The sequence below is a fragment of the Pleurodeles waltl genome, chromosome 4_1, assembly GCF_031143425.1.
Source record: "Pleurodeles waltl isolate 20211129_DDA chromosome 4_1, aPleWal1.hap1.20221129, whole genome shotgun sequence".
NCBI lineage: Eukaryota > Metazoa > Chordata > Amphibia > Caudata > Salamandridae > Pleurodeles > Pleurodeles waltl.
This window is the reverse complement of record NC_090442.1, coordinates 243,988,214-244,014,567: the sequence shown is the minus strand read 5'-3', so window position 1 is coordinate 244,014,567 and position 26,354 is coordinate 243,988,214. Positions and strand designations below refer to the sequence as shown.

At 43.8% G+C, this 26,354-nt stretch overlaps 1 protein-coding gene across 2 annotated transcripts in view; it reads left to right on the top strand.

The window, feature by feature from the left end:
* PPARA (peroxisome proliferator activated receptor alpha) overlaps positions 1 to 26,354 on the top strand; it is a 217,123-nt gene that overhangs the window by 85,844 nt on the left and 104,925 nt on the right. For both annotated transcript variants that reach the window (XM_069228246.1, XM_069228245.1), the window contains 2 exons: positions 7,110 to 7,349; positions 17,627 to 17,787. In XM_069228246.1, the coding sequence (XP_069084347.1) occupies positions 7,142 to 7,349; positions 17,627 to 17,787 (369 nt within the window). In that variant the 5' untranslated portion in view covers positions 7,110 to 7,141. The remainder of the gene's footprint in view (positions 1 to 7,109; positions 7,350 to 17,626; positions 17,788 to 26,354) is intronic.

Genomic DNA, 26,354 nt, shown 5'->3' with positions numbered 1-26,354 from the left:
AGCAATATAATGGAGAAACTGGTTAGGGACTAATTAAACCATTTTTCAATACATTAATGTTGGGTTATTTTTCCATCAGGTGTTTCACCTCAGAGACATGCATGGCTCTGTTGTATTCAGGCTCTGGGACAATATGCTTTGTTGAGAAAGGAGAAGTGACCTTAATGTTCTCCTCCATTTATCTGCACATTTTGCTTTTTAAGACAATAGGTTTAAATTATTTTAGGACAGGAAATAGTTGAGAGCACCTTGCCGCATGCTCCAGCACGCAGTCAGCCCCATTGCATCATGGTAAATGCAGTACACGTTATTTTTTACTTCGTAAAGTAGTCTGTAGTTTTTCACTTTAGCAGGTGTAGCTAGTTCTGTATATCTCTGGACACGTGTTTCTGGGTTTAGCCCCTCATCAGCAGAGAGCAGCGGGTCTATCTCTCGGGTTCTATGATGCAATGGGGCTGACTGCACCCAGCTGTTTCCTGTTTGAAAAGGCTCCCTTGAGCCAGTGAGCTGACGAGCTCTGGTTGTAGCACCTGCTTGCCAGTGAGTGGTACTGAGATCTGAAAGGACTTTTGGCAGCATTTCCCACAACCTGAGAGATGGACCTGCTGCTCTCTGCTTATGAAGGGCTAAACACAGAAACACGTGTCCAGAGTGGTTTCTGCCATGGATTAATGGACCATGTTTTTGAAAGGTATTTTTATCTCTTCGTGAATGTAAAATGCCTTCCACCGTTGGTGACAGAACAGATATGACTGTCTTGTGGGGCCCTTTTATCCATTTGTCTCTACTACACCTTAATGCCTGCTAGGCAACCATTTCTCTTTTTGAAGAAGTGGTTGTTTCATCTTCATGAAGCTTGCTGGGTACATTTTCATTTCGGTGCACTCTTAGAAGTATAGTACACCTGTTTATGCCATTAACATTGGTGTCTGGTTTGCTGCTTTTTTAGGCACTCAAATACGATGAATCTTAATATCACAAAACTTATATTTTAACATAACATTGCATTTAAAGTATTAAACCGCCAGGTGTTGTTAATGCTTCTGGCCATTCTGGAACCGGATGTGAGAGGAAGGGGACAGATGTTTAAGCAGAGCAAAAGGCTCTCAGAGGAAAATCCTTTGCACGCATTGTGCTTCCCAAAAATACATTTATTTGAAATGTTACGTGAGAAACGCATTATGGGATTAGAGGAAATTAGCTTTATGAAATGTTCTTAAGTATAGACAAATGTGCGGTACTGCAATACTAATGTATTGACTATTATTAATCGCCTGTTAATTCCTGAAGCTCAAATAAAGAGTTTTAAGTGCCTTTACTTTATTATAATTTTAGCTAATGAGTGTTATTGTTCTTTCCATATTTGCTATTTCTGCTGAACTACTGTATGAGTAAATGATATGCAGGCCAGCCTTTCATACAACCAACTCCATGATTGACCATCACCACAATTACATTTCACACTGGATGAAATTCACGCATGGGGAACTTGAACACGAGAGGCTTGTGTAACCCAAAAAAACAGTCCAATGTATGAATGTGTTGGAACTGAAGGCAGGTTTTTTGGCACTTGAAGCCTTTCAGGCACAAAAGGGAAGGCCCTACAACACAGCTGCAATATTGTACCTCAATAAGTGGGGGGTGCTTTGGGGGCGAGACAAGATCATACGCATTGTCCATGTTAGTCCAAAACATTTTGAAATGGGCCATCCGGGATAACTATACTCCTCCCAGGTGTACAAAACATGGAGGTAGACAGACTAAGCAGATAAGCAAACATCTTGCATGAACAGGAAATAAAACAACAAATACTGGAACAAGTTTCTCAGAAACGGTACAGATGTAGACGTGTTTGCAACCCCAGAAAACACAAAATACCAAAACTTCACATCTAGGTACCCACATCAGTGGAATGCCTTATCGATAAACTGGTCCGTAAAAGTTGCATATGCAAACCATACAGCTGCTGGCATTCTTTCAGCAACCAAAAATACATAGAGTAACAGCTTTTCACATGCTAGACGTTCTTAGGACAGTCATGTACAACTTGGAAAAACTAAAGAATGCAGAATAGAAAACCAAGTTATTGTTTCCTTTGCACTAGCAAACAGGAGCACACCAGTGACCAGGGGGACTATTGCAAAATAGATAGTACAGACAATGTAGACAGGCTACACAAAAGCAGGAGTACAGCTTGAAGAAAGCCCTGCAAACAAAAAGCCTTAAAAAGACATGGAATGGGTTGCCAAATGGGGAAAAAAGAATCTGAAGATGGCGACCACACAAAGGGACATGTCTGAGATCACAAAAGGACGAACATACCACCAAATGGTGGTCGACAAAGACCAAAAGAAGAAAGTAGGATGGGAGAGGAAAATTCCGAACACAGCCACAAGATGACAAACTAATGCACAGCATGTGAACCCAGAAACTTCTCTAAGCTGCAAAAGTACTCCTACAGGTAAATTATGAGTTTGATTCTTCTTTTACAAACTGTAGGCTCTAAGAAAAGAATACAAAGGCTTATACTTGCCAAGTCCACTAACCTACACGCTCATATCTTTAGATCCTTCTGGGATTGTTTTAATTTTATTTGTGCTAATACATTGCACTCCACCCTGCCCTCTCCTGAAATAGTCAACCCGAACAACTTATAGGATTTTTTCATCAATAAGATCATATCCTCACCCTCTTTTGATCTGAGGGTAATTGTATCTGCTAAAACTCCATTGCCCTGAGCTAAGTTTGAACCCTTCCTTTAAAAAGATTTACTGAAAATTATCAAAAAAGTTAAACCATCCCCATATTTGAAGGACATAACTTCACTGAACATCATAAAGTTCAGCTTTACCTTCTTTGCAGAAGCCTGGCTAAACATCTTCAATACATCCCTCACACAACAGAGGTTCCTGGACTTATTAAAACAGAATCCAATCATCCCCTTGCTGAATATTGATAACCTTGGTCCAAACCCTCCTTTGGCCTGCTGCAAACCTTTCTTGGTTATGCAAAGGGCTTGAAAAATGTGTCACTCTTCAGGTTAATGTTCACATAAACAAAGCTGACATTACAGTACACCAGTCAGGATGCAGGGCTGAGTCTGTGATTAAAACATCGTCAATCAAAATCATTATTGATATCCACCTTATATATTATTTTGTTTTGGAGAAAATTTGCATCAACAAGTGGAAAGCCATGCCAAGTAACATATGCTAAGTCAGACCAGTATACCATGGAAACGTAAAAAATAAAAGAACAATCAGTGGAGGGAGAGGGGGCAATCAAAGATAAAGAATAAAGTTCATAGATGACTAGCCGTCAAGAATAAAGGTAGACATTACTGTATAACAAAGACTAGTCATGACCAGCCTGAGTCAGACACATCCATCCCTTGAGTGGGACCCATATCCTCTTGAGCCTAGTTTTATGCTCATCAATGTCTAATAGAGACATCTCAAGAGAGCACATATCTAAGAAATCGTGACACCAAAGCATAGGACTTGGAACCTCTCTTAAAAGCCGATGTCGAGCCAGCACCAATCTGGCAAGAGAGATGGCAAAGAAGTATATTCCTGTGAGGTTAGTAATATTGGGACACTTTCCCCCCCACCCCCCCAAGTCCATCTAACTTGTGGTCCGAAACAATATCAGCATGGTAGATCCAATTAAGCTTCCATAGGACCACGTTCCCATAGGTGCGTATAAACCTAGAAAGTGCAAGGATATGAGCGCCTTGTGTGCCCTCAGCTCCACACCGGAAGCATTTCCCATCTGGTCTCAGCTTTATGATGATGAGACCGTGTGGCGTATAATAAAAATCGTAATATGATGGACCTTGACCTGAGAGACATTAAAGACACTGCGCTGGCGAATTAGTATCCGTTTTATGGGCTATGCTAATACTTCCCTTGTGAAGGTTTCTTAACAAACAATCAAGGAAGCTGTTCTTAGCACAGCAAATGTCATCTGTTTTGAGACTAAATAAGAATGTCGAAGCTGTAAGTATTAAAAAAAAAAAAATCCCATGTGAGGGAGAGAAAAAGGTTGCTGCAGGATCTCCTAAGATAAGAATGTGCCACCCTCCTACAATTGTCCCAGCGTAAAGAGTTTAGAGCCCTCTCAGCACTCAATAAAACTTAGATAGACAAACAGAGGCATGTTAGGGTTATAACCCAGATGGATATATCTATTCAGGAGAGTGATAGCCTGATTTTTTTTATTTTTAAGATGGGTCAAAATCGTGTGAAAAACGCTTAAGGACTTAGTACATGGTATCAATAATATCTATGTGGGGCACAATGACATACCTCTGCAGCAGATAATCCAAGAACATACGCCCTAAAGACCATGGTTCCCTGCCCAGAACCATAGTAAGCTGTGACATAAAGCAGCCAGATAGTAGAATCGTAAAATCGGTAATGAAATCGCTTCTGTCCCAGGGTAGCGGAAGAAACTGTATACTAAGCTGGGCTTTCTTGTAACTCCAGAAACATTTTTGCCATTAAGAGTCGATTTTTTTTTTTTTTTAATCTTGGGAAAGGAGAGGGCTTTACACTGAAAGAGGAAGATATATCTGGGTAGGATAATCATTTTGATGAGGTCTCACCTCCCAACCAATCCCAGATGCAGTATATATTTAATAAAAACCTCAACTGACTGTTTAAAATTTTTGCCAACATTGTACTCAATGATCTCCTCGTCCAGAAAGACAATTCTATACCTAAGTATGTTGCCGACAGCCCCCAACGTTTATCTTGAACAGGAGTGATAACATTCGTCAAGACCTGTGTTTTATCAAGGTTGAGCTTACATCCTGGGACAAGGTCGAATTTGCTTGCTGTAGATTCCACTGCCAATTAAGCAGCAGCTGGGGTGGGAGTTAAAATAGCCACGTTATCTGTATAGGTTAAAACTTTGGGACCAAGATGATATATATGCAGTGGACTGATAGCCTCCATCGATTTAAGAGCTTGGATATAAAGTTTGCTATGGAGTGCAAAAAGAAGGGTGAAAGAGGACACTCCTACAGACTGACCCTGGTGATTTCTATGGGGTCCAAAAGAGTACTGGAGCAGAAAACCCTAGCCTTGATCTTCATACAGTTGCCGAGCCCAGGAAATGAACAGAGGGCCAAATCCTGAAGCACCCCTGACTGCTCAAGAAAAAGGCCATGAGACCTGATCAAATGCCTTTTCTGCGTCAAGCATTATAATTCCAACAGGGGCCACATCAGCCGAGGCTATCACCAAGGCAGTGGATGCCATGCTGACATGTCAGGTTGTATCGCGTCCGGGTATGAACCCGTGCTGGTTATGATCGACCAAGCTAGAAATCGCCGAAGATAATCTGTTGGCCAAGATCTGGGCATATATCTTTGATTCGGCATTGATCAATGAGATCTGACAATAAGAACCACATTGCGTAGGTTCCTTCCCTTTTTTAGGGAAGATAACAATATTAGTCTCCCCCCAGGAACCAGGCCTCGGACCCAAGGAATTGAAAGAGTTATATAGATCATGGAGGACCAGTGTTGGTGTGTGTTTCAATATTTCTTGTTCGAGTAAAATCCTATAACCAGAGTTTTTGAATTTAATGTGTATAATAGATTGGACCTATCCCAGAGTTTCCACTAATAATGGAGAATAGTGTCGATTTTGGCACTCTCTGCACTAAAATCCCCATATCCCAGTAATTAACAGGACTTTCTTCTCCGATAATGTTAATAGTTTTGACCTGGTGAAATGTATCCATGGTATATGGACTTTACTGCATCTGGCTATTTCTGTTTGTGATAAATTCTGCATTGCTTGTAATTTAGATCAGGCTCCCCCTAGGGCAGTCGGTATGGGGCACTTACTCTTCAGAAGCAACTAGGAGTTAAAAGGAGTGGCTTCATAAAACATGCTTCAGACATCAAAAACTTCCGATACATAATTGTATTGGAGTAAGTGGTTTTAGAAAATAAAGGCTTCGAACGGAATAGCGTCTGTCTGGAGTGGCAAACCAGGCATCTAAATTGGTGAAGGGAGAAAATCCTATCCTACTTGGATATGGCTCCTGCACTTGTGTAGATGGCTGTTGGGGCGGGGCTGGGACGATCTAAAACAACACTTCTATAATGCCGACGCACTGCTATCAGTAGGTGCATCCTTCCACCTTTCTCCGGATGCTTGACTTTTCATTGTTGACCAGGTATTTGGGTTAAACGTTTGGCATGCAGGTATGCTCTACGTAATGGCATATTGTCTTCAATCAGTTGGTATACATCTGCTGCCCACTTTCCTGCTTTGATTAGGTCCTTTGTATTCATAGCTCCAGCGGTTTGCAACATTCTACTTGCCAGCAGCAAGTTTCTGGTCACTGTCAGTTTGCATGTATGTTCATTTTTTCCATTGTCTTGTTATTGTGAAGGTGCGTGGTGTGCTTTACGTCATAAGATACCAGTTCTAGTGTTAGTTATGGAGTCAGAAGTATAATTAAGTTCATAAGTAAGAGGTTCACAATAGTGCACATAAGAATCCATGCAGGTTTTTACTGTGCTTTGGGCACAGGTTTTATATTTGTCACCCAGAAAGGGAATAGCTTCACTATTGCAAAATGAGATCTAGAATGCTCCGTCTTTCTGTGTCAGTGAAGAAGGAATTGGTTTGAATCAAATTGTTTGAAACGTGCATGTTCTATAAACTCTACTTGCATCATTCCACTGCTCATTGAAGTGTCTGGAATATAAGTCTTTCAGCTGGCTCCACAATAAACTGTTTTTTTAAATTGATTTGCCGTTGAAAATGACTAACGGAGTGACACCAGGTAGCGTGTCTGCTGGGTATTTAGGGATGTGGAGCTAGTTTTCAGCAAAGTAAGAACGCATGTCACGCATAATCAGTATTTATTAATATTTAAAGCATGGCACCCTCATTTTTCTTCAATCTAGCCTCGAGCAATACGGAGTAGTTTTATGCAACTAACATAAGGAAAAAGCAGGTGACAGTATCTCAGAACCATGAACACAAAGGTCAAAGTTGATCATTTAATCTGTAATATGGATATGCACAATTGAATTGTTTGGTTTAAAGCTTACTCTTCTTCATTTTCCTCCTATGCCTTGCCAGTCAAATGACCGTGTCAAATCCTCTCCGCCAAGATGGCAGATGCAGACGGACTGTTCTGTCCCGTAAATACTTTGGAGGAGGATGATCTTGGTGGTCCTCTGCCTGGTGAGATCCTGCAGGATTTGGGAGACCTCTCTCAATCAATAGAAGATGACAGCTCTGGGGCTTTCAGTGTTGCGGAGTCCCAGTGTTTGGGAAGTGGCCCTGGGTCCAATGGATCTGCAATTACAGACTTTACAGGTAAGAGAGGTCAGCTCTGCAAAACAGCTGAAAACCTACGGTGTATATTGTGCCATGTCAGACCAGAAATACATGAAACGAGGTTTTGGTGCACAATACCAAAAGTAGTTTACTAAAATAAAATATCGGCAAAATAGGGTTAATCTCAGTTGAATATTTAAAATATGATGAATTTATGGGAGTCGTTTTTTGTTGTCACAAGTGTATTATATTAATAAAAGTGCTGGGAGGAGGCTAGCAAGAACCCCTATAGTTGTAATGTAGATGTATCAAAATTCAAAAGTCCGAGGTGTTACACCCATTTAAGTGACAATAGTCCGCTTGGCTCCATGGCAGTCAAGGCACACATGAACTGCTCTTTGTTCCCGAGGATGTTATTTCGATTTTAATATTTTAGCGCACTGGTCACTTTTCTGCTGTCTTCTTTCGCTCACTGAGCCATTTTTTACACTCGCTTTCTGGTGTAGTGCATATTGTTTTGTATTGCATATGTTATGTCTATTTCTCTACTACCACTTGCATCTATATGCCAATTCAAGTATGTGAAGTATAAAACGCAAACCTCACTACAAAGCAGCTTAGGTGATTTTACAATCTCATGCGCATAGGGAAGGTGTGTACACAGTAGTTACAGGCTGGGGAGGGCCACAGAGGAAGGGATATGATACACATGGGGGGAAGGACTAGAGGAATACTGATTTGAGAGACAGCATATAAATTGTGTGTTTTCAGACTTTAGAATGTGGCAAAGCTGATTGTCTTATATTTCAGGCCATGCCTTATATTTCAGGCCATGGTGACCAGTGGCAGTTGATAGCAAATTAAATTGGAGGGGCGCAAAACACACACTAAAACTGCACCCCAAAGTAAATATTAAAAAACCCCACTTACCTTACTCGATGTTCTGCAGCACGTCCCCGTTCTTCTGCAGCATGTCCTCCGAGCTCACAGCAGCATGTCCTCCGAGCTCACAGCCAAACCCCCTTACCCAATCAAGGCTCTGTTTTCATGCTGCTAAGCAGCAGGAAAAAAGTGTCTTGACTGTCTGGAGCAGGCCGGCTCCAGACTGCAAAAGGCACTGTATGGTTGTGCCTGTTCTCCAACCCAGCTGTCCAAGACAGCCGGGTTGGAAAGGTTTGAAGTGTGCATGTTTGGCCGTAGCAAGGTAGCTGGCCAAACCTACATGCGCACTTCAACCTGAAGTGGCCCCTTTTCATTGCTGCCAGTCCTTGGCAGCAGTGACGCACTGGCCCCTCCCTGCCTTTGCACTCTGCTGGCAGAAAGCGTCAAAAATAAAATGGTAATAAAAGAATTTTATTACCATTTTATTTTTTATGCTTTCTGCACAGCAGTGCGGGGGTGGGCGATGCTCCTCTGCTCCCACGGAGGATCAGCCGCTGATGGTGATGGAGATAAAGGCAAACGTATGTGAACATTGCTGAGAAAAATTGACTTATACACTTTTTGTGGGGGTGTGTCTAGGCGCCAAGCAAGATGGCCGCATAGCTAAGGGGCTCTGCAAACAGCAAGAATAACGCCCTGAAATCCACCCATGAATCCGGAACGGAGTCAGGGGCACACTATTAAACGCGGTCTGCAGGTGACCGAGATCCGGTCGTCCGCGATTTGGAGGGCACAGAGTGTCGTCACAGCGATGTGGTCTGCGGCCCGGCCGGGGAAAAAAACAAAAGGGTGGGTGACAGAGTCTCGGGTGGCTGGGAGAGTGAAGGGCCCAGCCCCGAGAGGAAGTGAGCCCAGCAAGAAGGTAGGGGCAGCTGCAGTAGCTCACCGGTGGAGGAGGAGAGCGCCAGAAGGAAGCAGAGGCGGCAGGTAGGGCATCCAGTACTTATGAGACCAGATGGCACCCGAGGAGTGGGACCAGAGTAGCGGGCCCTGAGAGAACAGAGCCAGGGGCAGATCGGCAAAGGAGTTCCAAGAGGGAGAGAGGACCTCTACAACACCTTTGGAGCCTGCAGTGGGCAGTGAGATGCATTGTGGGTGGAAGAAGGGGCCAGCAGGAGCAAGTCAGGCAGGCCGGTGAAGAGCAGGGCCGAAACATACCCCAGGTTGCAACTTGACAAAAGGCGAAGAGTGAGGTGGGGGTAGGGGCGGCACCCCGAGAATAAGGGCGTGACCAGGCGAACCGGTGCAACAGCAGAGGCAGCGGCACCACCGGATCGGGCCCAGAGGCCGAGCCGCACTAAGCAAGGTGCAAATTGACAGGCTGTAGCAAAGATGGGGGGCAGCTCAGGAGGGACGATGGTGCTAGAGTAAACAGGCGGAAGCACCCCAAGTGGGGACTGGGCACTTCCAGGGTCTGATCCCGATCTAGGAGGCCTGGAGTCAAAGGGGAACCGGACCTATAAGACTGGCGTGGCAAGACATTGCACCTGGCCCAAGGAGGTGTCCAAGGGAGTGCCCCTGGAGTGAGACATAGGAGGGGAGCCTGATATGATGGGACGCAATCGAGGCCTGCAGACAGCGCAGACAAACAACCTGGACAAATACACTGTGCAGGGGAAAACAGCTGGAATGGAGAGGGACAAATCAGTCTCTGCGGGGAGCGGGTCTCCTGAGAGTGTAGATACTTTGCTGCGAGAGATTATGGAGGCCATACAAGCGCTTAGGAGCAACATGAAGCCGAAAATTGATGCAGTGACAATCGATGTCAATCTATTAAGAGCTGAGGTCCGCAAGGTTACGGCGGAGAGCCAAATCAACGGGCCTTAAGCGATGACTAAAGTTGGAAAATCCAGTACAGGAACTGACGAAGCAACATGAGGTGGTTGCGGCAAAGCTGAAGGGTCAGGTGGGGAGGGCCTGCCGCAACAACGTAAGAATAACTGGAGTTGCAGAAGGGCGCAGTGCAGAACTGTTTACAGAGAATCTTATCCTAAATAAACTGGACCCTAAGAAACTGTCTAATTACTTCACCATTGAAAGAGCCCGTAGAGTGCTGGCCAGGCCGCCTCCTGTGGGAGCTCCTCCTTGATCAATAATCGCCAGAGTCTTCAATTTCAGAGACTGGGATGCAGTTTTACAAACTGCCCACATGAGGGGCAATCTGAAATGTGACAATGCAACTATTAGTTTCTTCCCCAATTTTACCATGCAGGTCCAATGGCAGCGCCGCCACTTCGAGGCGGTAAAAAGGGCCCTCTGGACCAAGGACATAAAATAAATGATGCTTTTTCCGGCCCAACTGAAAATAGTGCAGGATTAGAGTTCCTGGCTCTTCCTGTCCCTGGAGGAGGCCTGGGACTGGTTGGAAGGCTAGCGCACAGTAGGCAAGGGCGGTCCTGGGGCCCGGGAGTGACAAAAGAGGCCGGGAGAACAAGCTGCCCCATGGCAGGCCCCATCGAGGATCACTCTGGCTGGAGAAGATCATGAGGGGCAGTCAAAAGTACGCGAGAGACAAGAGGAGCCGGTCCCCGCCGCCCCGGGAGGGGAGTCTAGCCGAGCTGAGCTGAGCTATGAGGGCCCAGGGCCGAACCAATCTGAGGGAGAGAAGAAATCTTAAGAACCGAGCAGAAAGCTGTGGAACTGGCCCAGGAGATAGCTGGGGGAACAGGGCTGATGCCCACTGATAGACTGATCGAACATTCATAAATAAGGGAAAGAGAGTATCCGAGTCTACAGTGCAGATCATTTGCTTTGGCATGTTTAGCTCACCCACAAATGAGTTTGAAAGTTATGCGGCGACAGGTGCTCTACCAGGTTGAGATGCGGGTAGTTGTGGTCCAGTGAGGCAGGGTAGCAGAGTGGGGGGAGGGGTCAGTTGCGTGGGGTTGTGTTCAGTTGTGTAGGTTACTGAGTTTGAATGTTGGAAGCGTGCATGCAGAGCAAGGGACTTGTGTAAACGGGACACCCAGACTGAACCTATGCTTACCCCTTGGGGATGGGATCCGGGGGAGGAAGCGTGGCAGAGAGTTCAACCAAGACACCGACAATGGCCACTAGCCCACATAGTGCAATAAGTATCATCTCCTGGAACGTGAATGGGCTGGGGAGCAAGATCAAGTAAACAATAGTTTTGCAGTACCTCTGCCGGATGGCACCGGATGTCATCCGGTTGCAGGAAGCCCACCTCAGAGTGAATAATTATAAGGCCCTAGATAGATTTGGGTACACTCTTGTGGCTCATGCGGGCTACTAGTCTGATGCTAGGGGTACGGGTATTCCTCTTAGGAGGGCACTGCCTTACACACTTACCCACACATGGTTTGACCACATGGGCTGATTTGCGGCAATCACAGGACAATGGTAAGGCCTCACACTTATCATATGCTCAGTATATATCACCCCAAGCCTGCACGGAGCCACTTTGACAGAAATCGGTATGAGTCAGCAGATTTCGGATCCCCCACTGGCTGTATGGAACCCTCTCATAACCCCTGGTGTCCATTGCTTCTCTAGCTACCCGGTAAGCCAATTCCGTGGGTCTCACAAAGGCCTTATCATGGGGGGAGACATGAATGCAGTGTGTGACCCCGTGGCCGATAGAGGGAGTGTATGTCCCACCCCAGGGGAAGGTGGGTGGCTGATGTAGTTTGTAGATGCCGTGGGACTGGTGGATATATGGAGGACACTTCGCCCACAAGAGAGAGCGTATACAAACTATTGCCCCTCCCTTGGCAGTTTTTCCTGTATAGACCAGATATACACGTACCATATTCACGCGGGCCACTTTGGCGAGGCCCGCCATGGTGCACAGGGGATCTCAGACCATTCACCAGTGACGGTTACACTAAGGGGACCAATATGAGGTCATGCTCTCGCATCCAGAATCAACACATGGTATCTGAAAGACCCGGATATTAGGAGAAGGTTGGGGGAAAGGGCCAACCTTTATTTTAGGGAAAATACAGGAACAGTGGCCTCAAGTTATGTGTTGGGAGGCCTTTAAGACAGTCCTCCGGGCACAGGCTCAGGCATTGATTGAGGGGAAAGAAAAAGGAGAGAAAGTTACAAATCGAGGTGCTAGAGAGGGATGTGGGGGCTCTTGAGGCCCGTCTATGCAGGGAGAGCTCGGAGGAGCTACGTCGTAAATTGCTGGCTAAGCAAGTGGAACTCTGTGACCTGGTTGAAGATAGCGCCCGGAAGTATGCCTTGGCCACTCAAAGAAGGCTGGATGATATTGGAGACAAAAGGAGTAAGCTCTTAGCATGACTGGACAGAAGAGACCAAGAACAGCGGGGAGTACGTGAGATAGTGGATGACAAGGGAGTGACGAGAAGGTCTAGCTCAGAAATAGCGAAGGACTTTTCCTCCTACTCTGAGCACTTATACTCCACTCGGTCTCTTATGTCAGATGAAGACTCAGATGATTTTCTCAAATACTTGGCCCTCGGGTCCCTCACAGAGGAAGAGCGGGAGACTATGGGGGGAGATCTGATGGAGGAGGAGGTAGGATGGGCACTCGGGACTTTGCAATCTGGCAAAGCAGTGGGCCCAAACGGACTCCCAGTAGAGCTTTATAAAGGGCTGGTGAGCAAGGTGGCTCCACACCTCACCGCGATGTTCCAGGAGGCACTGACAGACCGGCAACTCCTGGTTAATCCGAGAACAGCAACACTCATAGTCATATACAAGACTGGGAAGCCGGTGACGGCGTGCAACTCCTATAGACCTATATCCCTTTTGAATGTGGAGGCAAAGGTGCTAGCTAAGGTACTAGCAAACTGGTTGCAGACATTGGTCTCCTCTATAGTTCATCCTAATCAATCAGGCTTTATGCCCCGTAGAAGCACCCAACCCGATGGGATTCAGTCTGTGGTTTTGTGAATGGGTCAAATTGCTTTACCAGAAACCACTTGCAAGAGTGAGAGTAAATGGGACAGCTTCCCAGACCTTCGGGTTAAAGAGGGAAACAAAACAGGGATGTCTGCTTTCCTCTTTCTTCGTTTTGGCCCTAGAGATGCTTGTGGCCTAGATCCGACAGGACCCCTTGGTCTGGGGCATTCGAGGGCGAGGGGGATTTCAGGGGGGTGTTTGGGAAGAGCGCATCTCCCTATACGCAGACGATGTTACTATACGTCATGGACCCAGCCTTCTCCATAGATAGACTTCTGCCAATCTTCCGCATCTTTGGAGAACACTCAGGGTACAGTATAAATTGCTCTACCCCCTAGCGGGAGGGGGACCCCCGGCTTACTTCCCCGTATCACTATCCCTGTTGCATCCGCTGGTTTTAAATACCTCGGGATATACATCACGTGAGCCCCACAAGAATTCCTCTGTCCAAATTTCTCTCAGCAGCTGGGCAGGTTAACTAGGGACACAAAGCATTGGCAGCAACTGGTGCTCAAGCTCATGGGCAGAGCGGCTCTGTATAGGATGATGACCGTGCCCCGGCTACTGTACGTGTTCCAGAACACACCAGTGGCAATCTCAGCGGAGGTCTTCTGGAAAATCGACCAGGTCCTCAGATCTCTGCTATGGGCAGGAGGACTTCTACGTATAGCACTGAGGAAGCTCCAGAGGAGGACTTAAGAGGGAGGGCTAGCACTCCCGGATGCCCGGCTGTACTACTGGGCAACCCAGCTGGTGGTGATCAACGAGTGTGTCTTTGCAAGACCTACAGAACCAGCTTACCTGGTAGACAGAGAAGCAGTGGGCACCAGGGGTTACAAGAGGATTCTATACAACCAGGGGGGGGGTCCGAAACCTACCGACTCATACACTGACAGCGGCGCAGGCTTGGAGGGATGCCAATTGCTACCTTAGGGGGAGACCCTGTCCACACGTACTCCACTTTGGACTGGTGATCACTTGAAGGAATAACAGGTTTTTGCAGAGCGGCACTAAAGGGGATAGAACACCTGGGTGATGTTTGGAGAGACAACGCCTTGATACCCTTTGAGGGTCTACAGATGGAATTTGATATGCAAGAGTCTGAACATTACAGATACCTGCGGCTGGGCCACGCGCTCTGTAGACACCTCCAGGAGGGGGAGCAAATTAGGGACATGACACTGCTGGAGGACAGGGTCCTCACAGAGCCACTGTCAAAGCAGGAAATCTGGACAATTTACAAGAAACTGACAAATAACTCCCTTGACCCAAATGTACTGTTGAGGGTGGCATGGGAGGAGGATGTAGGCTCCATGGAGGATGACGAATGGGCAGATGCCCTTAAAAGTGCCAGGAAATTGCAATTCGATCCCACTATCGTTTGGTGCATCTTCGGATTGTACATAGGTCATACTTCTCCCAGGTACGGCTGCAGCGGATGGGACAGTCCATATCAGAGTTGTGTGCGGGGTTGCGGGATGACAGGAACATTCTACCATATTTTATGGGCTTGCCCACGGACACAGCGATTTTGGAGGGAAGTGGTGAATGAAATGTCGCGGGTCATAGGAGAAACAGTCCCACAGGACCCTAGGTGGCACCTCCTGTCAATTCCCGGGGATTCTGCATGGACAAAATATCAACATATATGGCTGTATTTGGCAGCAGGGGTGGCTAAGAGGAATGTGGCTAGGGCGTGGGGGGCCTCACACCGACTGGTGGTGGAGGAATGGGTTGCAGACATGAACTGGTGCTGTAGAGCAGAGAGGGTTGTATACCAAAGCAGGGGCTGTCTCAAAAACAGGAGAAGGTATGGGCCCAGTGGAACGCCACCGAGGGCCTGTGCAGGGAGGGGGGAAGAGGGAAAGTGGGTGAAGCCCTTATGGGGGGAGCGAGACCAGAGCAGTTAGCTTGGGCGAGAAGGAGGGGAAAGGAAATGTGGTACGGTTGATCCTTCTTGTATCTGTCCATAGAAGGTTTTGTGTCCAGTTGCATTCATCCAACAGATGTAATCTCATGTCTCCAATACTGTATGTCATGCGGTGTTTAATAAAAAGAATAGAAAAAAAAAATACACTTCTTATGACTGTTAAGGAATCCCATGTCTTTACCTTAAATTAGTTGTACAAAAGCAACTGTTTTTTCACGATCTTGTAAGCAAATGTATCCATAGAACATAATCCATATGCAAATAGTACACTATAATACATTTTATATTAATGATCAGAACTCTTATAAGTTTGGAATGGAAAAAAAGACTCTCCAACCCAACACCTGGGAGCTCAGTGCACCCGTGACCTTAAGTGCCTCACAGAATATTCAAAGAAATGACTCCTGACTGCTGTAGAATCTGGACTGTCAGTCCGGCAGCATGGAATAATCAGCCTCTTCCAAGGGGAGAAAATGCGTGGTTATTTAATGATTGTTAATGCCAGTTATAAATAGGAGGGTTAGGTGAGCAGAAACATGACTGTCAATATATGCATTTGAAATGGGTTGTGAGTTTAATGAGATGTTGGCAGAGATTATGATAAACTCAGTAGCGTGATTGCCCTATCCAAATAAGGCTATTTACACTTTACCTGAGAGCTACACCTTAAGATAACCGTGTGCCATAAAATACCTAACTTTTACTCAGGCAACTACTTCTACAAATTCACCTTATGTAGATTTCCTGGAAAATGTGGTCAATCTCATGGGACCCGATGGGAGAACATTTTGACATTCACCCTCCACCATTTGTTATCTATAGTTTCTAAGGTGAATTGTAGACTTATAGCGTTCCTTTATTTCTGAATGTGCTTATTTTTAACAGAAACTCAAAGTGGTTAGTTTATTTGTAATTATTTGAATGTGGTATATCATATGTTTTCTTTTAGTGCATAATGGCCAGAGTAAAAGTGAAATGAAAGATAACAGGCTACATAGATTTCCGTTGAAGGATGGGCTAAAATAATTGGATTCATGAGTCCACAAAATGTGTTTATTGCTCCTTGAGAAATAAGTTGTTACTTTGCCTCTCCCTTATGATCTACATTACTTTTATTGTAGTTCACCTTATAGATTTTGGTAGTGCGGTTTTATGCAGTGGACCTACTATAGATATGCACAGATGTTGTATATGTACACATTATATTTAGGGGGGAATTAAGAAAATAAAATGTGCTCTGAATTGGATTACAATGCATAAAATGAATGTGGACTATTACTAAGTTGTCACCGAGATTTAAAAGAAACTATGGATCCCCTTTGTATGTGCACACTTGGCAGTCGAGTTGAATTAATGATTTCTGTAATGTAATGTATTTATCTGCACTCCCGGGCTAGTTTCGTTTTTGAATGTGTGGACATTCTGTGAAATCAGAAGAATAAAGAGTCCTGGTTTTAACCACTCTTTTAATGTGCTTGTCCTGAAGAAGGCTGGAATTTAGGTAATAAGCCAAAAGTGTTAAATGCCTTAAATAATTAAATTCAGAACTCTTCACAGCTGTAACTGCCTACACAAGTTGGATCCTATTTACAGTCAGAACTGAAACTTTCATTCTAGCCAAGCTCCTTTTATCAGCCAGAATTAAAATATGATAAAACATAAATGCAGATCACCATGCATGCTGAAAAACATCCTCTGGTACAAACGTGATCCTTCCTTCGGGTCCTGACAAACGTGTAAATAGACAATTCGAGCGTGTGGCCTCCTGTTACTCCTTCCTTTGATCATATAAAATATAAATACTTGTCTTATATATTATGACTATGAAAGAAAAACCTTGGGAAATAACACTCACTTTTTGGTGCCAAAGGCCCCGAGTTACTTTAGAAAGTTCTTGGCCTGTAGCAAGAGTTGGTCCCAAACCATCAAAGGTATCTCCTAAAGAAAGATTATGTCCTTATGATTGAGTGCGCAGCAGGAATTCAAGACCCTGCCCCCCCCTATTCTCCTCCCATTACCACTCCCCTTTTTTCTGCAGTGGCCCTACCCTTGCTAACTAATCCTAAATATTCTGATGCAAATAGCTCACCAGATCCGAAATGCACCATTTCCTGCGTTCTGTATGAAGTCATAAAAAAAGTAAATATCCCAATAAAATCAAAACATGGACTTCTTTATTCTGTACGCAATGTAGTAATTATTTGTGTTTGCTGTTTTAAGTGCTTTGCTATGACTGTATTCATTGTGCTGGGTTTCTCTGAATTTCTCCTAGTCCATAACACTTTAGAAATGTGCAGTATAAGGTGTTCCTCTAAAAATGTCACCCATTTCAGAGATATCAATTTAGTTATGGCTCTTCTTGGTCAGTAGATAATCTGGTTTTATTTTCTTCAAAAAGTAAATGTGAGTCTGGATTCTGTGTTGTTACCAGTGCAACAGAGTAATGATGCACCTAAAGTTGTTAACGAGAGTAGTTGAATGGTTTTTTAGAGGGTTAAGATATTTAATTTTATATTACTTTGCTTTTAATGTTCTTTTATTTGTATTGTTTTAGACACCATTTCACCAGCATCAAGCCCTTCCTCCATTACCTTCCCGGCAGCTCCAGGTAGCTTAGATGAAACGCCCAGTGGAGCATTAAGCATTGAATGTAAAGTATGTGGTGATAAAGCGTCGGGCTACCATTATGGAGTTCATGCTTGCGAAGGCTGTAAGGTAATATGACTTCCGCTATCCCACCACCCATAACTATTTTTAGGCACAATGATGCTGTAAAGTGTATTTGCATATTGTACAGCTCAAAATGGCCCATTTCATATATCTGAATGCTAAATCTTTCATATGTTCATAGGTCTTTAAAGGGCAGATTATCTAGAAATCTTTGTACAATATTGACAAATTGTTGGAAGGCAGAATTGTTACATTTGAGCCCAGTAGCATGCCACTTAACGTATGCTTTCTTGTAATTTGTTCCAGGGAAGTCCCCCAGAGTAGTACTACATGGTCATCTACTGGGAAAAGTTAGATTATTTTTGTGATACTTAAGTCCATTTATTAAGGTTTCCAAGGTTTCATTACATCCGACATAAGTGCCTTTACAGAAAAATGACATTATGAACAGAAGGTAGACGAGTACAACACAAGTAACACATTTTAAAACATGGTCCCTTTGTTGGGGAAAAGTACATGAATTAAGGGCTACATTAAAAGCAAGTTGTCCAGTTAAGCAGATCGGATTATGCAGGGTAAAGTAACGTGTTGGAATAAGGCTTAAACAATCAAATCTTTATGGAAGAAAACAGCAGCGGCAGCTGCCAATAACATTGGGTGGGGCAGCATGTTGTGGGGAGGAGGGAGAGGGAATAATCATTTAAAAAAAAAAAAAAACATATTTACCAGACGCTGTCTCAGTGTTCCTCGCCACCTTGGTGCTTCTCTGCTTGCTCCCTTTCTTACCTAATCCAGACGTTTCTCTCATGCTCTTACCCTATATGAAAGATGCTCCGGGATTGGTCTGAGTGGGCTGAAATGCCGCTCAGTTGGGGCTGGGAGCCTGCACTCGTTCTCCACCCGGCTGTGAAACACAGCTCGGGTGGAGAGTTCTAAGTGCGCTTGTCGGTTTGACCGGTCTAAGATGGCCAGCTAAACCGACATGTGCACTTAGAGTGCACCTACCACCCCTACTCTCTGCTGCTGACGCAGATGATGGTCCTGCCACGCCCTAGACTGGTGGACTTGATAAGTGAAAAAGAAAATGATAATAAAATAGTTTTATTATCATTTTATTGTTCTGCTTTCTGCTGCCTTTCAGCCGTGGGGCGACACTCCTGTGCCATAATGGAGGGGCCGCCCCTGGAAGAAAATACGGAAACTGGTGACGGGACTGAATCATCCATTCACCAATGATTACAGAATGGGATTGGGGGAAGGACTTTTTTCTCCTTGAAATTCACCGTCATAGGTGTGTGTGTTAGAGTGAATGTTTTGAAAATAAGAACACATAATAGTTCTGCTTTAGTTACACAAAAGAGGTCATGCTAGCAGGGGACTAAAGAAAGTGTCACTGGGAGCACCGATCTTGATTTTGGGAGATACAAAACCACTGGGAACTAGCATTTGCACTAAAAAAGGGTGTATCAAAAAATTAGGTATAAGTTAACTTGTCAGAAGTAAAATAGTATGCGTTCCTAAAGTGTGACTATCACAGGACCAAGCAAGGGCTACACTGCTATAAACACTTGTAGGGGAAATGCTTAGGCATCATACGTAACACACTAGGGTAAGTCATTAGGTGGAGCAAGCTCAAAACTTTGATACCTTGTTAACTGATCCGGTTGAAAAGGGCGAAGTGATCTTTCCTCCTCATTGTCTTTTCTTTAGACATTTATTTTTACATTTTTTAGGTAACAAAAAAAAAAAAGAATTCCTCTCTTCAGTCAGCAAGGCAATCACTGCATTTAAAATCTGTCCCCTGTCCCTTTGAAACATGACACTCTTGAATTTGCCAGCCGTCTCAAACCTTCTATCTGCTGTCCAGTCTCCAATAAAATATAAGAAAATCAGGTAACAAGCTGCAAGAATATGTGAGATTTCATGAAGGTCTGTCCACGTAGGGGGGCATCTGAGGTCAGAAGATTAACCTGACTGAAGGCCCAGGAGCCCAAGGGTAACACACATGGGTGTGTGTCAAAAGAACATGGAAGTAAAGCCACTACAACAAAAGCTGAGTGTCACATACCAGAAGGGAAGGTGGTGTGTGCCACAAAGCCTGCATGTGGAGTAGTGCCAACATAAAATAAAAAAGAGCACAAAGCCCAGGATAAAGCATTTGGCCGGGTGCGTTGAATTAACCAATGGGGGTCAGCCAGGGGGACATTTAAGTATACCCCTGGAGAGTTTAGCCACAGTACCAGCTGGTGACTTCGACCCATTCACCCTCTCCTAGTAGAAAAGGAAAGAAGGTTAAGTTGTTGCAATGACAGACCTGGTAATCTAGTGATTGATAATGGTCAGAAAGACCCAAAGGGGGAGGGTGGTTTCCAGTAGCCAGTTTTGGGATGCCAACCGGCAGGGCTTGCTAAAATAAAAACATGTGTAGCTACCCCAATGCAGACACTGCACTCGCAGCCCAAGTCCAGCTGGAGGACGACTACTAAGCTCTTACTATAGTTAGCGAGTTAAGCATGCATCTGGCACTGAAAATACCTCAAAGACATAACAACTCCGTGAGAGACTTCATCTTTGCCTGATCACTGGAAGAAGATTATTGTAAAGTTTGCTGTTATACTTATCATAAATATTAAAACTGCTTTATTCTGCCTGAGAGTGGGCAAAGTAGAGTGAAAATGTAAATAAGCTGCAGTCAGTTAAACTCCAGCAGGTGTTTGTGTCAATACGTCCTTAAAGGAAAGAATTGGGGTTTTTAGTTGAGTGGCTCAAGTGCTTGGGTTTTAATTATGGCATTTCAAGATAATCAACCAGGCACAAGGCCCATGAGAGGCACCTAATACCCACTGTCGTAGAGGAGCCCCTTTTACACCAGGTGTCCTTCCTCTGGATGAAAACTATAAAGCAGCCATAATACATCCTAACCTTACAGAAATGTGAAGTTTTAGTGCAGTTAGATGGGTTTAAGGACACTAAATATACTGTTTGCCACTGTAGACAGGAGCACTATTTTCCTTGGCAGCTCGCCTGTTAGTAAATTAAATACCCAGGGAGGAAAGGGTTTCGACTCTGGCTTCACAAGATGCAAATATCTTTATGCAGGAATCCGTGCCTGTCTGATGCAGGGATCAATGCCTATCTGATGCAGGGATCAGCGCCTCTCTGATATCTTTATGCAGGAATCCGTGCCTCTCTGATGTATGATGGCAATCGTAATTACTTGGCAAGAGAAATAACACACTGTACAGGACATGATGCCCAGCACTGTTCATGTGCCAGCAGACAGGGCATCGGTATGTCTCAACTATTCCTGGTTGTTAACAGTGTTATATTGGCATTCTGGTAAACCCATGACCGCCCTGTTAACATATATGTAAATCATGTCTCTTTTTATCAAATCAGAACAGTGTCTGGCTCCTTGCTGGGACACGGAAACAAAGTGAATAAAAATTCAAAAGCATCACTGATTTTGATTGAGGACTTGCACAAAAAATGCTTTAAACTTTATAGCAACTTCGAGGAATTAAGTGTCCTGGCGCTAAATGGTTACAATTAGGTTCTGTAAGGAAGTAAAATATACCCTACAAAATTCTCCAATAGGGCGAGAGGGCTGGATCTGTGGAAAGGAGCAGTGTGCTTGTGCCCAAGGAAGGGGTCAAATGTTGTTTGTATTATTTCTTACCCTAGCAAAAGGGACTATTTTTCCCATTTTTGTGCTTTGTACTTGCTGTTTGTGGGGAAATGGGTGGAAAAAACCACAGGCGATCCCAGACAGCCACAGATTACAGATTTGCTGAAAAGTAGACAACATTTGGTATTCAACAAGGGATCATTAGTTTTGATTGCTCAAAAAATGTAGAAACTAGTAAATAAAAAAATAGTGAATAGAAGTGGGGAAAACTCAATATAAAAATACACTAATAATATACCATTATTTTCTTCAGGCACTTCTGATTGCAGGGATGTATCTTATTTGTAGTATGTGCAAAAGTCTGTGTAACTCACAGCCAGGTATTGATTCATGTTTTACAATGTTTTTACACTGTGTACCCACCACCTGTCACAATGTATAGAATTTGGGAATTAATGTATCTGTATTTGTTTTCCTTTTTACAGAATCTGAGTTTAGAAACATGGGTTATTTGTACTACTATGAATTCTGAATTCCCCAAAATGTCTGGTAATTCATTCTGAGGAGGCATTTATTTTTTCAAACAGTGCATTTTGTGGACAGTGACTTACATAAGGAGGGCAACCCGATAGAGAGTCAATAGAAAATAGCAACTTTCTTACCATCCTATGTTCCCACATTTCTAAGTAAAACACTACTTTACGAAGATGCATAGACGTATCACAGGAAGGAAAGGTCCAAGAACACAACTTTAGAAAAGAAAGAAGTTGGGAATTAGGCTGATGTTTAGGATATATGCCGATGTGGTAGTAGGACCTTTGTTGGCTGGCATCTATTTAAACTTATCAAACTTCTGCCACATGTTAAAACCAGGCACCCAGGGAATCTAAGGTGGTGTGGCTTACATGGATGCTACCACTTTGTCTTGCTCCAAATGACCTACAAACATCATATTTTTGATCAAAAACACTGAATTTTCTCATACTTCTGTGACCGATAATATTCAGGTATTTTTTAACGAACAGCAAAAGTCACGCCAACCCGCATTCCCCTACTTCTTCTGATTAAAAACAGTGCCCGACGTTTGAGCTGGTCTACTCTTATAGACAGGTATTCCTAAACAGTAATATTGTGAAGCAAATTTATTTCAGTGTGGTCTTCAAATGAACAAACTGTTTGTTGTGGATCCCTTTGTCCTCATTCAGCGATAATCCAGTCTTTCCAGGATTACTTTCCAGGATTGAAGAAAATAGGTTGACCAGTGAAGGATGCTCATATCCACAAACTCATCAGCTTCCCAATAATTTCTTCAGTGATATTTTCTTTTGCCACAATCAATCTTATTGTGAACTCTTTTACTGTAGTTGGCAGTTGATGCTCAGTTTGATGTCTCCCTCTCGTATTCGACATGATATTGTCTCCCCAAACTGTGACTGGTTGCAGGACTCTAACATAACGATCAGAGGAGCTGTTCGGCAAAGAATGCAGTTCACAATCTCCTCAAGTTACATCATTCTTTGTGTTGTGGTCAATACAGCCATGTTTACAATAGAGGTAACTTGTCCAGCCCTCTTCTTAACCCTGGCTGCTAAGGATCTCTGTGGTTTCCTGATCATATGAGTTTCTCACCCACAGTTTTCAGGCTTTAGTTTCATGCTGTAGTAATAACTTGCCTCTTTTGTATTTGTCCCTTTGCCTTGCTTCCTCATTTTAAAGCCAATGCCTAAGTATTAGTGAGTTGTATTCAGTTTGCCACTTTACTAAGTTAAATCTGGACGCAAGTCAAAACTAAAATATCTAGTCCTGGTGGGGAGCCTTAACTGGTATCTTACCCCATCCCATAGGGCCTGCAGTATCCGAAAAGAAGACGAGGTAAAATGCAAGCTATGGCCTTGGGTCATAGTGATGTTCAAGTGATTGCCGTCAGTTAGTATAAAGCCCACACAAGCCAACCAACCTCCAGGGATTGAATTTAATTTAGTAGACAGTTCACAGATACTTCCTACCGTTTTCCTGATGGAGTCAGTGCAGTGAAAAGGGGAAAATGTATTACAATATGGATTTTATACATATTTAAAGCATTGTTATAAGTATATTTTAAAAGGAATGCAGTTTTGCTTATGCAAAGAAGTAATTACAATTACGACGGAAAAAAGCTACCCAAAGGCCTAGACAGACTAATAAGAGACTGGAAGCAAAATAATGCAGTTCACCTCTGATGACTGTAAAGGCATTTATCTAGCTTGAATACACTGTCTAAACATGGCAAAGGAAAATGATAATGGAATCGGAGATAAAGTATATACCATCTTTCAGAGGAAATGGTCCCTGATATTTGGGAATATTTATAGACCGCTTTACACATGCATATACTGTATGTCCAAGTGCAGAACGGCAAACATTTAAATTAAGCAATAGGAAATTCTAGTTGGTATCCCCGACCAGGAAAATCTGCAGCTGGATAAGGCAGTGTAGCTCAATATCTTGAGACCAAATTCAGTCAAGCAGCAGCCTGTTGTGCAATAAAGAGCATGCTGCTGTGAGATCTGCCTAGCAGATAATGGATTTAATCTGCAGCCAGGTGTGAAGTTAAAAGAATCCTGAATATACAACAAGTTATTTGTCTCACTTATCAGGGAGAGAGAGAGGTCTCTCAAAGTGTACATGTGGAAACTGTGGATAAAGCAAATAAAAGGATGGCATAATAGCCAATACTGTTTTATGAATGAGTTGCATAGACTGACTTCGGAACCGCTGCTATGCAATGCTTCCCTGGAGCAGGACTCGCATCCATTGTCGACAGCGGCCTCGACAATGGTGCCAGAGTTCTGCATCACAGCTTCACTGTTCATCATAACGGATGCATTGCCTCGGCTGCACAGTGCACCCCTGACACCGGTCCTTCACATCACAAGTGACATCGGCACAACAGGACCTCACACCGCAGCCTTGCCACATCTTGGAACCAGTGCATTGCATCAGCTGCGTGACCCAATTTCGACTCAGGCCCACGCAACATTTCGCAACTAGGATCTAGGTTAATTTGTTCTGCGGGTCTAGCTGGGTCCTGTAGCCTGCCTGTATTCTACCATGGTCGGCCTAAACTTCTGACTTTTTTGCTTGTCCGGTGCGACCAGATATCCCTGGTTGGCACTTTTTGCTTATAGGCCCTATATTACAGTTTATTCTTCAAAAATCTATATCTCAAGTTTTATTGATTGGATTTTGGTCATTTTTGTCTTGTTTTATTAACTAAAATCTACTCTCTTTTTCCAATCTGGTGTGGGATCCTTTCTGTATGATGTTTTCACTGTTTGAAGTGCTGCACAAATACTTTACACATTGCCTTAAAGTTAAGCCTGAGAGCTCTGTACCAAGTTACCAGAGGGTGAGCACAGGTTAATTTGGGATGTGCTTGTGCCTTACTCTGATGAGAATAGTAGCTGCTGCTTTACCAGGACTCACACTCCAGTCAACCAGCACCCTATTTCTCACACTAAGCAACCCTAAAACCTTAGAGGATACTATGAATGTTAAGTGACTTATTAGTAAAAGGGTTTACCAGAGGGGCAACTACATTTGTTAAGTTGCAGAACCGTGGAAGTAACTATGGTTCTAATAAGAACATATTGATTAAATGTTGCTTACTAAATGAATTAGGATGAATTAAGATGGACTTGTTAAGATCAAACATTCCATTTTGCATGGCATTTAAATGTTTTTTACGAAAAGAGACTGACTACCAATACATCATACTATTCTGTATTCTGACACAGAGTTACTGCGCGGCTTAGAGGGCAGGGGTGCACTGGGAGCTTTAGTTTGGTGTCATTTCTTAAGTTTTTAGTGTCTCTGTTTCAGAGTTACTTTTTACTTCCCATTCCCACACGAAAAACCACATCAAAAGGAAACTTACTCCAAATGTTTACCTCATGTTCAATGGACTCAACATGACTATGGGGATTTAAAGCTATTGCACCTAAAAGTTGATTGCCAAAAAATGTAGTAAATTCTAAAGTTGTAAAATGATTTTGTGTTAATGGAAATGACATAATGACAGTGAAGTCTTGGTAGGAATGTATTTCATCCCACTACAATACCGTATCCATCCATTTCATTTTTTTTTTAGAGATACCCTTTAATTTCCATCATGTGACTATCTGTGATCCGCTCTAGGTCAACAGATTTGCTTCTAATGTTTTGCTTTCTTGGGTCTTGGTAGTAGACCTAGTAAGCATATCTCTAGATTGAGTAGAGCCCTGTTGTGCCTGTCATATCCTGAGCCATTTGTTGTCTGTAGCCTATCTCTGGTCACATGACTGGGTATAGTTGGCAGTTTAGTTTTGTGTGTTCCTCCTAGGCAGCTACACACAGTGGGAGCCTAGGTGTGACTAGATGGGCCATCCTGGGCAGGATGGGAGGGAGGATATGGACACAGCCTGCTGCTAATGTTTGTTTTCTTGGGTCATGGTAGTAGACCCAGTAAGCTTATCTCTAGATTGAGTAGAGCTGTTGTGCTTGTCATATGCTGAGCCATTTAGTGCCTGCACCTTTGTGATGGAAGTCAAGTACTCTCTCAAGACAGCATGACCATACTGCATGTTGGACCCCGGCTTTGGGAACATTGCACCTGGGGCAAAGATTGCCAGCAGTAGGGTAAATTCTAACCACTCTTTTGGGCATACGTTATGCCATGTGCAAAAACGGTAAACTAGGTTAACTTGAACCTGGCTTTCCTAAGCACTTAAAGTGCATTGCTTAGGATGCATTACCATTCCCCATCTTAGAGCTCTCTCCTACACTTAGTGGATCGCTGGATAGTAAGACTCCCCAAGTCGCCTTGGTCATCTCCAGCACAGCCGGAAAGCAAGGTTATTACTTTTCTACCTTCGCCCAGGGTGAGCAAAAAGTGTAACACTCCTTCCAACACTGGTTCTTGTTCCCTTGTTCCACTTATCCCCGCCTTTTCCGATATTCCTGATCA